The 16,238-nt window shown below is 37.5% G+C and overlaps 1 protein-coding gene across 2 annotated transcripts in view; it reads right to left on the bottom strand.

The window, feature by feature from the left end:
- LOC134790562 (monocarboxylate transporter 12-like) overlaps window positions 1–16,238 on the bottom strand; it is a 45,713-nt gene that overhangs the window by 1,645 nt on the left and 27,830 nt on the right. For both annotated transcript variants that reach the window (XM_063761404.1, XM_063761405.1), the window contains exons 3-6: window positions 2,341–2,460; window positions 1,508–1,732; window positions 497–1,282; window positions 192–392 (exon numbers count right to left, since the gene is read on the bottom strand). In XM_063761404.1, the coding sequence (XP_063617474.1) occupies window positions 192–392; window positions 497–1,282; window positions 1,508–1,732; window positions 2,341–2,460 (1,332 nt within the window). The remainder of the gene's footprint in view (window positions 1–191; window positions 393–496; window positions 1,283–1,507; window positions 1,733–2,340; window positions 2,461–16,238) is intronic.

The following is a 16,238-nucleotide window of genomic DNA, read 5'->3' as shown; positions in this document are numbered from 1 at the left end:
AATCTTTTAAACCTGGAGTTACCATGGTTACCAGTACAATTTGACATTGGGTTAACGGTTTAACCTCGGGATAGTGGGATGGTGCAAGTGGCGCTAAGCGATTTACCTATTGCTTTCTGTTGGAGTCTCTTTACGCTATCAAATGATTCAAATAATACCTCATATAATTTCTGTCACCTTTAAAAACTCACCTGCAAGAGGCGGCCCGATGAGAGAAGCGATGCCTTGGAACAATAGCAAGAGGCCAAAGGCATTAGTGAGTTTATCCAACCCGAGAAGATCCACCAGTACCACTGACGTTAACCCCACATATGCTCCGATGGTGAAACCAAACGTCGTCGCATACATGGCTAGTCCCCAGAACTCTGTGCACACTGCTGCTAGAGCCGTACCTGAAATTAAATATTATTATATAAGAAATGTTGTAAAGTGAATTAGGCATAACGTGTTTGCGAAAATTGAAACATGTTTTGGTAATAAAACTATAGGAACTTACTAATGCCAGCTATGGTGAGGCACATGTTGTATGCCAGCAATCGATTCACCCAAGGTTTGTCGCTGATAAAACCGAGAACTATCCTTCCAATCAAGTTCGATGCCCCAATGATAGATATCAAATATTCCGGGTGCGTCACGCCCAAGTTCTTGCTCATGTTCACAGTATAAACATAGGGTATATAAAATCCTATACTAGTCAAAAAGTTTGATACAGAGAATAATACAAATATGGGGTCCACCAACAGAGACAGATCGAGCATTTCCAGTAACGCGGACTTAGACTCTGAGGAGCATGGCATCCATCCACATTGTTCTTCATCGACTTCGTCTCTGGTCAAAGACTGAATTCTTTCTGGAGATGAAGCCCGGAATTTTGTAAGGCTCGTCATACTTCCTTGATATAATACATCAGGTCTGTGCATGATGCCACTGCCATGTCTAGAATGAGGCTGCTGCTTATGTCCATGAGATTTGTTCAGAGCAGGCTGCGAGAGAGTTAGTCTAGCCACATCGCCGTCTTCGGCATGCCCGTTTGCTCGAGCCATGTGCTCAGTACTTTGCGACCTTTTCAGAGGTGACTTCTTTTGTTTTGGAAGCATCGGTTCGCTGACCGGTGTTCTTGGCACTTCGGGTACTGGTCGGAACATGAGTCCCAGTGGCACGCAGTTTAATATAAGGGCACCTATAATGGCCATGGCGCCCCGCCAACCGTAGTTGGAGATTAATCCTTTTGTCATTGGAGGAAAAATAAACGTTCCAAGTCCCGAACCACATACCGCAATGCCTGAAAGAGAAGAGAACAAAAAGGTGAGTTGAAATTGACTAAATAATAGAGGCACCAACCTAGGTACATACTTGTGTAAATAGGTAGGTATTTGTCAACTTTTTTTTTTGTAAAGTAACCGAGAAAGGCATATTCATGCCTTTCTTAAATGCTTGCTTTGATGCTTAAAGTATTCACTTTAAGCATCTCAAGTAGAACAAAATGACCTGGTTAAAAAAAGTCTACCTGTAGCAAGGCTCCTATATCGCTCGAACCATACGGTGACGCTGACGATGGCGGGCAGGTAGATGAGGCCGCAGCCGAAGCCGGTGCCCACGCCGATGGTGAAGATGAGCGTCAGCACGTTGCCCGCGAATGCCGACAAGGTGACGCAGCCGGCGGCTAGCAGGGCCCCGCACACCGTCACCAGACGACAGCCCCAACGGTTCACGAACGAACTCGAAATCGGACCTGAAATAGCCATCAAATTTTATTTAGACACTGTGTTAAATTAGTACTTTCCAATATTTGAATCTGGGTTTATTCTAGAACAAACATAAATAAATAAATAATTTTTAAACATCATTCAGGTACATCAGGGTAAAGGATGACTCATGTTAGACCGAGCCGTGTCCGGGCCGGAGCTTCCGGAGCTTACTTTTCTATGACATGACAGGCGATCACGTGATACTTTCCATAGAAAACGATGCGCCGGAAGCTCCGGCCCTGACACGGCTCGGTCTAACGTGAGTCCTACTTAATACCTAATCAACGAACTAATATAATAAAGTCAGCTATTCAGTCGCTGTTAAAAGTATTTATTTTTATGACTTCAACCTTAACTAGGAAGATCCTGGATCTCGGGTAGATACATTTAATAAATAAAAAATGATTTTATCTTAGCAGGCCGAACGCCGCACATTCAGCTAAATTTTGTATACATATTCCAACCACTTTTTCGGATTTCGGACTCGGAACATAATTTTATTGAAGCATAATTTTGAGCAGATAGCCCTCAACTTCGATAGTTTCAAATGGCTTACATAAGTAACATTACAGTAAAACTCGTAGGTATATACCTGAACTGAGCGTGACCCCGACGAGTATCGAAACGATCCAGGCGGTCTTGGCATAACCCTCGTTGAAGAAGTCCAGGAACTCATCGTAAAAGATACCGAATGAATAGGTCATGCCATCGGCTGGAAAAAGAGAAAAAATATTTGAACGGCGTTGTTGCTATAGGTATACATATTTTTTCTATAATCTATCTTTATTATTGCATTCATCCCTAACGCGTTGAAGTAACTAAAAAGCTGTATTAAAGTAGGTACTCGTAGAGTTACATCACATATATGTATACGAGTATATGTACTAGGTATATAGAGCAATTCGGTACAGGGCTATAACCGCGAAAATCGAAGTTCGCAAATTGCGGGCATTTTTCTCTGTCACTCTAATTACGCCTTCATTGGAGTAAAAGAGAAAGATCCCCGCAATTTGCGAATTTCGGTTTTCGCGGTAGCCCCTCTGCACTTGAAATCTTATCACGCTACAAACTTATCGCAAACTAGGTTAACATGATGGGTTCCTATAGCAGGTATTTTCTATGCCTTTACAATATCGGTTCGGGAACCAGGGGAAGCAGACACGTGCCGACGATAAAGCGTGCGCCATTTATGCAGACAAAAGACCTGCGCCGATGTCTCCGCCATTTCATTTCAAGACGAAAGGCCATTGATTTAAAAAAGGAAATTAATTACATCACCATGGAATTCTAACGGTAGAAAAACGAATTGTTTTATTACAACATAGGTACTCGTAATTTGTACAATTCTTTTGTTGTTTAAATTCAATTTAATTAAAAGAAATCATTATACATATTATAGATAGGTACTAATTTAGAGTAGAGTATATCCTAAATAATCAATTCACCTATATAGTTAGTCTTTGTAAATCATCATAACGACTTGAGTTAGTAAGAAAGAATGACTTACGCTGTGATAATTAGGTACTTACAATGTGATTTCAGCAACTTCCTTTAATATTAATTTTATGAAATACGTACGTATCTACACAACGTGGTTTGATTTTGTTGTTTTCGTGTATTTTCGTTGTATGATTTCTGTGAAACCACTTAAACTAAAAACTTGTCTACCTAAGTATATGTATTGCAGTCGGAACTGGATGTTAATTTGTAGCAGCACTAGCAGCAGGTCTGCCCTGCTTATCGCGAATGCAGTAATCAGACTACAAAACTCATGCAATTGTTTATATTAAACTATAAATGTATGTCCCCCCTCCCCTTGGCCATCGGCCATATGAACTGCCCCCCAAGCCCATCAGTTGGCAACACGCCCTTGAGCACATTGGAACACTAGAAGTTACTAAGTACATAAGTAAGGCAGCTATCACTACACCTTTTAAAACAAAGTCCCGCCGCGTCTGTATGTTCGCGATAAACTCAAAAACGACGGACGTATAATTTGTTAACCTTTGCGAAGCCGAGGCGGGTCGCTAGTAACTTATAAGATTATAAAGGTAGGTACTTATATTGGGTCCTTACCTATGAAATTGGCGTTTTTGTTCATAGATATAAGTCTGATCCTAGTTTTTTTTTTTTTACAAAAGTACATACACAATTACAATAAAACTACAGTGCACTCAATAAACAACGATTTTACATACAATTAATTGTTATTTTTTATTGTTAAGTGTTCAGAATTAAGCCTTGAAAATAGGTCTTTTCATGTGCTGTCGGTTCGAGTATTAAAATTACTTATATTTTTCTAATGGTACCAATTTTCAAGAAATGGAGATATTGAAAACATACATTAAAGGTGTCAAAAATTACTGGAAAAATTTTGTTTGGTTTGAATTAGCCATCAAAAAAATATCCGCAAAATTAATTGTATGGAAATTCGTGTTTCGTTGAAATTCTCCGAACAAAACGCCAATTTCATAGGTAATGACCTAATACACAATACACATACCTATAGACATGACAGGTTGGGTTCGATATTTTTTTAGGCGTCTTTTTGCATAAAAGGCGTCTGCTAATTTCGGGGCTCGTCCGTGACACGCAAATTGTATAAAGCGATGGTCACGGTGCTTCACTACGCTTCTCTAATAATACACGCTCTGGCTGCCCACGTCAATGTCTTTAAATAATAGCTTTATATCGTAAAATAGGCAATTCATACACCGTGTTTTTATTGAATTCCGTTAACTTCGGGGTATGGTTAAGTACGTTTAAGAAAACTAAATGGCATAGGTAATTTTGAAAAAAAAAAAAAAAAATTTTTTTTGCTTTTTTTTTCAGAAAAATTAATATTAAAAAGTAATTAAATGTAGCATATGGCGTTGTTGTAACACGGGCATTACATTTAACTAAACCAAACAATTGAAATCTGTGACATATCAATGTCAATTCAAACATCGATCGACCGAGATTTTACTTAAGTTTAGTAGCAAATGTATGAACTCATTCTAAACACTAATCAATATGTAAACCGGCCTTAAGGCAAGTGTACAAGCTTGTAGAGGCCTTATAGGAAAAAAATAAAATATTGATTATCTTCGAAATGGAGTTAATTAGAATATCGGTGTCTTTGGGAAAGTTACTTGATTTAAGCTCAGGTATGCACCCTTGAAATTAACGGAAATCAAAAAAAACACGGTGTACAGACGCTCTCAATTTAGAATGTTGTTATGGTTCTAACTGTGGAGGTATTAGTGTATATACAGTCAGCAGCAGTCAGTAGTGGATAACAACGCTTCAAATGTTATCTGCCATGCTGGAATTATTTTCCAAATAGAGACATATTTCTACAGTTTGTGTTTCATAGTCTAATTGTTCTACATTAGGTACAGGGACTTATAACTTTTCGTTAAGCTATAGCTATACACGGTGGCAAAAAAATAGCGCATTGACATTGCCATGGAGGTTTTGGGATTATACTGAGCAACTTTTACTATGTGAGCAACTTTTACAATGGGACCAACCCCGAAATCGCGAAAAAATTTGACCTTCCCATAGAAAATGGACCAGCGAAAATGTATGAAAAATCCAATTTTTTTTTCGCGATGTAGGGGTTGGTCCCATAGTAAAAGTTGCTCAGTATAATCCCAAAACCTCCCTGGCAACGGGAATGCGCTTAATTTTTGGCCAACCTGTATATCAGAGAATGGTAGTAGTAAAGTAAGTATATTATACTTTTCACATCTCCTAATCAGAAAATGGATTTTTCTTCCCTGCTAGGAGGGGTCAAAGTGGCACTTTTCTGTTCAACGACATTTCATTGCCAGTATAAAATATTAATATAATTATAATTAACTATGAACATCGTATGTACAGCCTGGCAAAAAAGAGTAGAAATTAAAAAGTGGCAACACTGTAGTGTCAACACAATTTTTATTTTCCTCATAGTTGATGTGAAAAGCAGTATGTGTCACACGGTATCAAAATTATTTCGTCTTGGGCGTTAACACTTGAATCCCTCATTACGCTCAGGATTCTACTTTATTCTATTGTAGAATCCTGAGCGTAATGAGGGATTCAATGTACGCCATTGACAGAAATATATCATTTTGATCCCTTGTGAACACAAACTACTATTTGACGCGTAGTCTGATCCGCTACTTTAGATGCTGACTGTACATGCCTAGCACCTACTTATTTTGCTATTTTTGCTTTTATAGTTCGTTTTTTTAGCATTAGAAAGAACTTGCAAGAAGGTAAGCGATTTTGACAAGACTTTTAATTGAAAAAAGCTTTTTAAAAATCAAAATTTAATATTATGAAAGCAGAAGAATATATATAAATGATCGTATTAGATTCATAATTGTTACATATTTGCCGTAACTTATTTTTAAAATGTGTTTTTCAATTAAAAAACACATCAAGATTGTTTACCTTATTTCTAATGCTAAAAAAACGAACTGCTTATAAGAGATTTGAGTCGCATCGGTAGTAAATAAAGGTGACCTTCAGAATATTTGGCAAGAATAATGATGCACATAAATATTAATAAATGTAATATCTCAGTGTTTTACCTGTTTAGGTTGTTTAAGTTATTTAATTTATTGCAAAGTTACCTACGATGATTCGCTAGATACAAAATCATTAAATAAAATTGTATTATTACTTCAAGTTTAGGAAAGAACTTACTGTGTTTGTGTAGGTACAGTCGCCATCTGATATATCGGAGCGGCCAAGGTGTTCACAATATCTGAACACGCGCTCTAACGCCCTGACAATAGAGGCGTGTTCCGATATTTGTGAGCACCTTGGCCGCTCCGATATATCTGATGGCGGCTGTACACAAGCAAGATAGGTAGGTACTTATCTTCTTACTTTAGTTGTATGTATACCTACTTTATTTTACCTACCTAACACAGATCCTTTAGTTTCTATTTGATATGATGAATGCATGAGTAGGTAATCGTTTTCAAACCTTTCGCATATCGTTGGGTGGGGTGACGATGACGTCAAATAGTGTGGCTCTGGGCCCTTCTAAACAGTAGTTAGCATTTTCAGTCCTAGAACTGTCCTATGTTCTATGAAATGAAACACAAACATTACTGTACCTACTACCGCATATTTCATTGAAGTATAAGGGTACACGGTACGAATTAACATTTTTCATTCCTCATGCTCTGAAAGAGGGTCATTGTTGTTCTAAAAGGTGTGCAGAAAATGATACGTTTCTGCACTAGAGCATTTTAGGTTCCAAGTATTAGGTACGTTTTTTTTACGATAAGCAATTGAAATGTGCGTATAAATGGCTTCGTTATACAATTCCCATTCTGATAACTTCCCATTCCATAAATAACGATAGGTACTTTTGCCTAAATTGTTGAAAGTACCCTTAAAATATACTATAAAAATTTATACTTAGTCATGTTTTAAAAAAAACACATGCATTTTACTTTCCTCGTATTCGAAATTAAAAGTGGAGTGTTTAACTCGGGTGAAAGGCATCATTTCAGCCTCGGACTATTGGCAAAACTACCTCGGCAGAAATGAGTGCCTTTCATCTCTTGGTTAACATCTACTATTAACACCTCGCGTCTAAAGGTAGCATCTATAGAAAAAGGTTTTTCGAGATAAACGTCACATTGACTCCGTAACATATTTACTTCGCGTGTTGAATGTGGTCATCAGGTGTTATTAATTCATAGCACAGCTGGCAAACAGATTACAATCCAGTTGTGGACAAGGCTAGCCGTTTCCATAATTCGTAGTACTAACGTTTAATGGACTCAAGGAATTGTGCTCCACATGCAATTATTATTTTAAAAATAAATCAAATATCAGCACATATATACAATGTACCTACTAGTATAAATTGCAGACAAATTATTCAGCAGCTAGTAACGAATAATGTCAAGGCAGCGCAGTTTTCAATCAGCGACCAGGTGGGTAACGTGTTTCTGATTTTATCTAGGTACCTCTATCATTAAGTAGGTTTCTATTACCTGTAGGTAGGTATTAGAAACCTATCATAGGTACACTAAACTGCTACTGACACGACATTTTGCCGTTTTACCAAGTTTCTATACTATGTTAAAGATGACTCACGCTAGACTGAACCGGGGCCCGGAGCTTCCGGCGGCGCTTCGTTTTCTACGGAAAGCACCACGTGATCGCCGATCAGCCGTCATAGAAAATGACATGGTAGACGCCTCGGCCCGGGCACTTCCCGGTCTAGCGTGAGTCATCCTTTATTCTCACCACTCATCTTGCAGCAACATCTTTGCCATTTCTTTGCTCACATCAGATCTGTCACTACAATTTTAACAGTTTAGGCGTTAAGAATATTGAAATTGGGTACCTATATTTTACATTGATTCTATTTGGACGGTCTGTTTAAGTTTATATTTATTTGACCTTGTGTGTAAGCTTTTCACGACCCATAAACATGCGCAGGAAATCAGAAAAAAGCGAGCGGAGCGATTTAAGTATAGCGTGCAGATAGGAGTTCCAATTTCCAATGAGAATAACGAAATCACGAATCATTATACAATACGTCTCACGAAGAGGTTCAAGTAGTAAAATTGTGTACTTACCTATCCAATGATATTGAAATGACACAGCTCATGGTAACAATGTTTTGTTTCGATGAATACCTACTCGTCTTATCGTGCAATAGTTATCATCGATTAGGAATGCTGATCAATCCCTATATCCTTTAATAAAAACAAAACCACTTCTTAAAAGACTCGTTGTTATAGTTTGATATATCTATATATAGAAGCTATGCTATCAATATATCTAGTCGGTATATATATACCGATAGCATTAAATTGTGACTTTCCATGAGTAAAGGTACCTTATGGCGGTCGGCGCTTACGCTGTTATTAACGACGCTCCATTAGTAATGCGGTGCTACGCGGCGTAAGCGCCAACCGCCATAAGGTACCTTTCCCGTGGAACGTCACAATTATAATTTTAGTTGCCTCTCAGGCTCTCATCTCAACATAAGACAATAGGAAAACCGCTAGCGATACAGGCTCAATACATTTGTAAACATAACTAGGCATTTACCTGTAGGTAAAATTGACAAATATTAAATAGTAAAGAAGCACGGATATGAATAAGGTAACTTCTCGGTGTGGTTCTACTTCAATTTATTTTTTTAAACGTAAAAGCTATGCATGCATGCCAAGTTTCGTGCTTTCTGCCGGACGGGGCCATAGTTGAGGCTAACGCCCCGGCCCGGGTACGGCCCGGACTAGCAAGAGTCATTCTTAAGAAGCCGCACTAAAATTTTTCTAGTTCGTGAAATAAAAACGCAAAAACTGGCGACCTTTTCTTACAACAATATTTTTATTGTTTTTATATAATTTACCTACTTTTTACAGAGTTTAATATTTCTGTAAAATAATATTCGGTACCTATACCGGGTGTGGCCTGTAACATGAGCAAAAAATTAAACTGTAGGCTGTACTCCTCAAACTGACCAACATTTGTTCAGCGACTTTTAAAAATAACTTGTGGTTTGATTTTTATTACACTTTGAAGTTTATTCTAAGACGCAATGTATTGCGAATTTTGTTATGTTTAAGGCGTGACAAGCAACGTCAATAACAATAATATGGCGTGGCGATGGCGTCCATTGAAGATAATATTTATTTTGTATGAAAAATAGGGAGTCTAAATACTTCATAATTTTTAAAAGTTGTTGAACAAAAGTGTCACCGTATGAGGAGTACAATCTATGTTTTAATTCTTTGCTCATGTTACAGGCCACACCGTGTATATTTGTAATCACTTTTCTGCTAATATTATAATATAGATACACATTCAATGAAAATAAAATAACACAGAAGTAGTCGGTCCTAGAGACAGACTATAGATTGATGGACAATACACACTTGTAAGATAAAGTCTGTAATCAATTTTTATACATACAGTAACGACTTATTGTTTAAACGTTCTTTGCAATTGTCTTTTCTGAAAATCAATAAAAATAACTGTTCAATAGGCAATCAATAAATAACAACAATCTACTTAAATTACACATAAGGAGGAATTGAAAAGGCTTGAAGATAGATGTTCACTAGACGCTGCGTTATTGTCTCTTTTTTTCATTTCATTACTTCAAATAAATATGTGTCTACTTGTAATATGTGGAATAATCCCTTGATTACAGAAAAATTGTGTTGCTTTAATAATTATACATTATTTTCACAATATATGTGTATGGATGGATACGCAGTAGCAGTGTATATCAAGGTATTGCTTGCAGGTTGCGTGTCAGTCAACGATTTGTTAAATTGATCCTCCTTTCAAACAACAACTTCCCTTGGTCAAAAGAAATAAATCTACTCGCCCCATCGCTCCTGATACGGAAAAATATGTGTTATCGGACAAATATGTGTGTGTTATTTATACGCATACCCAATTTTATGCATAATTTCAAGAGATTATTACCCTATTACTAGTATTTATACTTATTATAGATGTACTTATCTACCTACTTATTATTATACATTTATCGTTATCCATCTAACGATCTCAGCGAAGTTACGAGTAGAAACCACGGAGTATCCTCATAACAATTTAATGAGTAGGTATTTATACACCGCAATGTTTAAGTAGATACACATATTTATTATAGCAACTCATAAAGCTGTATGTTTGAAAATATCTTCTTTATAGAAGACTCATAAAAAGTTGAACACAATCAGCAACTTCATATTATTCATATACCTACCTACTCCGGAACATACCGAAAATTATAGGAGCTAGCTCGTTAGCTGTAAAATCCTACCTTCATTGATTTAATTTCGGTACGTTTGGGAATAGGTATTTAATATTTACCGGGTAAAATAATATTGTACACGTTAATTATATATAAGTAATTAATTATTATATATATCCCCAGATATCGCTGGTGTGACATGGTGGAGGCGGACCTGCGCGAACTTCGAGTCAGCAATTGGCGAGAGGTCGCACAGGACCGAGAAAAGTGGCGCTGTCTTGTGTCGGAGGCCAAGTCTCATTTTGGGTCGCTGAGCCAACGAAGTAAGTAAGTAAGTAATGAATTATTGTCTTGTAGCGCTAATTAGGAAGATAACAGTGTAAATTAGGTTGAGTAAACGAGCTAAAACGAGGATGTTGATAATGTTGTGTAAGCAGGTAGCGCGAGTTAGGTCATTGTGAAGAATCATAATAAGTTTGTATGATTCGGTCGTTTAAGGCAACTTCTCAGAAACACAAGCAGTATTGGACTTTGTGTCACTAGAAAAAGTGTGAGATGCGAAGTTAAACTTTATTTGTATTGTTTCTCAGATCTCGCGTGACTTTAGCTCGTGTGCAGCAGCCGGGTCGAGATGACGGGACGGACCGTGATAATGCAATAATGCCCATTCAGCGTAATGAAAACTTATCTTCAAATCCGGTATTTTGCGGAATACTCTCGACCTACTGCTGCCTAATTCACTGGGAAAACGTTTTGTCGTGACTGTGAGCTCAGCTGTTTAAAGCTGGCCATACACACTAGGGTATGCCTGCGCAGTTTTTCCAACTGCACAGGTAAAACGTAGCGTATCTGGCATTCAACTGCGCAGTTTTCTAACCAGATTCGACTGTGCAGTTGAACTGTAGGAACAGGCAAAACTGCGCAGGCGTTCCTTAGTGTGTATGGCCAGCTTAACTTAATCTTTATATCCGTAGGAGCTCTGCGTGAGCAGTGGTCTTATTAATACTGGCTCGACTGAAGTGATGCCGTCAATAAGCATTGTGAATAAAGGCCCTGTAATCTTGTTTGAACGAGAGCTTTTATACTGCCGTCTCGGTATATATAGGATAATTTAGTTATATAGCTACTAGTTGTTGTTGTTGAGTCTATTACGTTGCACCAAGAGATGTTAGGGTATATAATATATAAATAGACCTAGGTACTTGGTTCTTCGTTATCAAGAACGTATTTTAATTTGTAAACAACCTTTGTCAAACTGGTACTATTCACTATTTCAATGCTTTTTTTACGTTAAATATAGAATAGAAGGATTTATAGGTATAATAATTAATTAATAAATAATGAAATATTTTGGGGATTTTACATAGATGGACCTAGCTTCAAATTAAACAAAGTTTTTACTAAATACGGGTAGGTACTAGGCGACATTTGTAATGGAACTAAGTTAATAACCAGTAATACGAGTAATAATTAAGATTGAAATGTTTTAACAACAAAACAGTAGAATATGACATTGAATCTATTTGTAAGTAAGTATATACCTAAAGGAAATAATTCTATATCATCAGCATGTAATTTGTAGGCAAGTAACATGAGCGTAAAAATAACGATCGATCATTGATTGTATGTACCTACTTATTTACAAAACAGAATATCGGAATAAACATGTTATTTGAACTTGAGCTAAATGTATTGTTATTATTAATATGTCATCAATTCATAAATCATTTCTTCCACTTGTGAAAAAAGTTGCGAAGGAAGTCAAAGGTGATGTGATGTTCCCAACCTACCCAGTCAACCTACGGCTAGCCTCTGTGACCTAGATTTAAATAAACTACTTATATAAATCTTTTCCCAACACAATCACTATTTTGCCATCGAGTGCCTCACTAAATATAGATTAAAAAAATACTCAGTGCCTATTAATAACAAACTTCTCTAGTCATGTGTTCTCTTATTTTATCAAGTAGAATGACAAAAATATGTTAAATATGTGAAATTGAATATCAAATTGCACATATTTGTATTACTTTTTGATACTTAATATGTACCTATGTGATTATGTGTAGTTGTCATAGATGCTTTATCAGGTAATAGTACATTTAGGTGTCATGATGTCTGCTTGACAACTACAATTTTATACAAAATAATATAGTACCTACTCGATGGCAAGGAAGTAAAATATTTTTTTTTGCTGATATCTACCTACCTCTTAGAGTCGCACCAAGAAAAGTCTGCAGCGGATTTGATTGCCTATGCAGTGTAAGTGTTATTTATACGTCATAATTTCATAGAAGTTAGACGTTTAAAATGACACTTACACTGCGTGGGCTATCAAAATCGCTGCTGACTTTTCACGGTCTGACTCTACAATACATGGAATTGGATAACGTGGACCCAATGCAATCTGTGGGCCAAAGATGATCGCGCTATTATCGTCTCTCATATTAAGCTCATAACACACCTTTGTTACTATATAAATAAGAATGTGTTCCGAGATATTTGGCCACTTTGGTCCTCACCGTGGCCCGTTATCTATTTGGTATACTAACATAGAACAAAGATACCTAGGTACTAAAGTCTCTGAGATTTCATAGCATTCAAGCTATCTTAGATTGTTCTACATTTATGAAATGTAAACGAGTTTCCATTTTTTCGCACATTTAATTATTTCGTAGGTAAGTATTCACTTTTGCATCATAAATTGATTACGTACAGCGAGCTGCAAAAGGTCATAAACACTATATGAATGGATTCCGTTCATTCTCTTTTGCAGCTGTGTGTACATGGGTCTGTTTACTCTAGTCAACGGGTGCAAAATAGACTCAGTTATCGACGTGATAAAATCATGATAAAGCAAACTTCACAGCTGCCGCTAGATAAAAATATACGGAAGCTTTATCCTGTCATATATACATATAACAACCGTAATAAGTGACATAAAAAAACTAGGTACTTGATATGTTAACGCGTAGTGGTTGGTATGTCTGGTGGGACAGAAAAGGGCCAATCCTCAACAATCCCATTCCCCTGGCTATACCTATTCGCAAATTCCCAGGAGATTCCGCTAAGCAGTTTTGGTTGTAGATGGAGCTTGGGTTACTCAGTCACCAAAAATGAGATGATAATAAAGCGGAATCTCGTGGGAATTTGCGAGTAGGTATGGCTAGGGGAATGAGATTTTTCAGGAACGACCCAAATCGTTTTCTCCAGTCAAATAAGCTCCTATCGGTATTCACAATAATTCATAACTTATTTTATAGTCATAAGTCATAACTCATAACCGATTTTGTGACATAACAGTTACGTCACCGGCGCCTATCGGGATATTCCAAAGTGGGTCCGATATCGCGAGCTGTGATGAAATCGGCTTTAGATTACCTAACCGTAAAAAGGCAAAACGACTGATTGACAATTAATGCGGGTATTGAGCGCACAATCGCATCTGCTAAGTTTAAAAAGCACCCCACCCACTCACCACCACGGTCGCGTCACACAAACTGCGAGGCATATTTATATTATTAAAATTCCATAGCAATCTGATTGAAATTCTAGTGCAGCTCTCTTCCACCAATATGATAAAAATATACATTTCAAGTAAATGGTAGGTATCTAAAATCTTGTAGGTAACTAGTCACTAACTGCCCTATTCGAACTTCAAGATATTCACAAGTTGGTGAACCTTAATAATAAAATAAAATAAGGCGTAGGGATGTGACGACCCCATCGCCCGCTGGTTTTACCAGTGCAATCAGTCAACGCAGGGCAGCTTGTGGCGAGCTGTTGGGGATTAGCGACCTCACGTACCCGAGTGCTCCTGGAGAGTTCTGTTACCCGCAAGGAGGGTGGGTGGGACAGGATTCTCTGCCTCTGTGGCTTGCCTTAGCCGGCCGGCCAGAGTGGAGTCGTTAGAGCTATAAGCTCCAGGGGTGGAAGTGAAATATGCATAAGACGCGAGTTGGCACAGTGGCTGTTAACAGCCACTGGGTAGAAAGCGGCGCACACCTCTCGACACCCCTGAGCCGCTCACACCGGTGTTGCCCTTGAGCCATCCTAGATGTCGCTTTTTGTGGGGGCCCATCTTGTGAGGGCGAGTCACCGTCTGCCGGAAATAAAATTGCATACCGTTTTATTAGGCAGGCGTCCGGTTTTTTACCCCATAGCTCAGTTCTTAGTCCATCGCTTTCACCCAATAACCTAGTTCATTTTAGATTCCATCAACTCTCAATAGTCCTTACACCCTGGCGGGTGCTGCCTCTGCGTGCGTCCCATGACACGGGCAAGGGCAGCCTCCGCTCGGTGTACCCCTTACATTTCATTAAAGTGTCAAAAGGGCCTCTACGTGTTGGCTTCGGCTCCGCGCACGCCTCCCAAAGGTCCGGAACACCATTGTTCCGTGATGGGAAAGACATACAAATAAAATAAGTGTTTTTATATTTTACTTTTATATTCATATTATAAAAACCCTAGCCTAAGAAGAATGATAAATAAAGAAAAAAATAAAATAAAATAAAGAGACGACACGTACTAGATCCATTCTAGATACGTTATAGTTTAGATATCAACTAGTTCTCTTTTGCCGCGCAATTTGGGCAACCAATATCACTTTTACGTTAGATAGAGTAAGATATCTATTAGATGTGAATTTGATCTCTAAGTCATATCCTGTGGAAATCGTTCAACAGTATCTCCAGAATCGCGCAAATGTCAAATTTGACAGGTTAGATCTTAAACATATCGTTATCGTATCTTGGTGAAGTCTAAAAGATGTCTAATAGATGTATATTTCAAAATCCGAATCGGGCCCTAAAGCGCTACTATCAAATAAAATCGTACCCAATTGGAATCTTACTCCTTGCTTGAAAACTTAACATAATTTGATATCATATTTCTAAAATCTGAATACGCCTGAGCGTACTGGCATTGTCGTGAATAAATTGATTGGATTTACAAAATTAGAAGATTTACGGCCACTAAATGCCAACCACCAATTGCCGTTACCTTTTTGTTTGAAAGCCAACGCGAAAACATCGTTTCATGCATCCAATATAATGAAGCTATTTGTTTAGGCCTTATTTTTTTGAATTATTAATTTTGAATATTAAAAAGAACGTAATATACGCAAGTAAGTACCTTCTATTTAAGATACGAATTGCAAAAGTATGTAGGTAAATGTTAAATTCATAACTACAGTTCGAACTACGTACTACTACGTTCGTGCGATTTAGTAAAAACAAATAAGTACCAATATTTGCCATTTGTTTTAGTCTAAGAAAGAAATGTAATAAAAGGTGTCAAAAATCCGATTCTAACGAAATCCCACTTATTGCAGAATTCTACTTTGACATCTCCTACGTGAAGGTTGAGGCTTTAGCGGTGAGCTTTTCGATTGACGTACATTTCATAATAAATAGTTGCACCCTTATCAAATAAAACGGAGGCCTTTAGGAGCGCAACCATCAATTTTTTTGATAGCTTGTGATTGTGATGTGACTTCGCCATGGTCTTAATATTACGAAATTTTCGACATTTCGACAAGTTTTCCAAATAAATAGCTAATTTGGTGGCGACTACGCTAAATGTCACAAATATGGTTGTCAGGTCTCGAGCTCTCATTAACAAATCGAATAGTTCCGTGTATTGGTTATTTTTTCCGTTAACGGCGGTGTGAACTACTTATCGGTCTTGACTTGAGACAGATTAGTTACTTTATTTGCGCAGTTTAGGTATTGGGGAAAACAAAAATGAGTCGTTCTTACTTTATATCATAT

The sequence above is a fragment of the Cydia splendana genome, chromosome 5, assembly GCF_910591565.1.
Source record: "Cydia splendana chromosome 5, ilCydSple1.2, whole genome shotgun sequence".
NCBI lineage: Eukaryota > Metazoa > Arthropoda > Insecta > Lepidoptera > Tortricidae > Cydia > Cydia splendana.
This window is presented reverse-complemented; position numbering and strand designations above follow the sequence as displayed.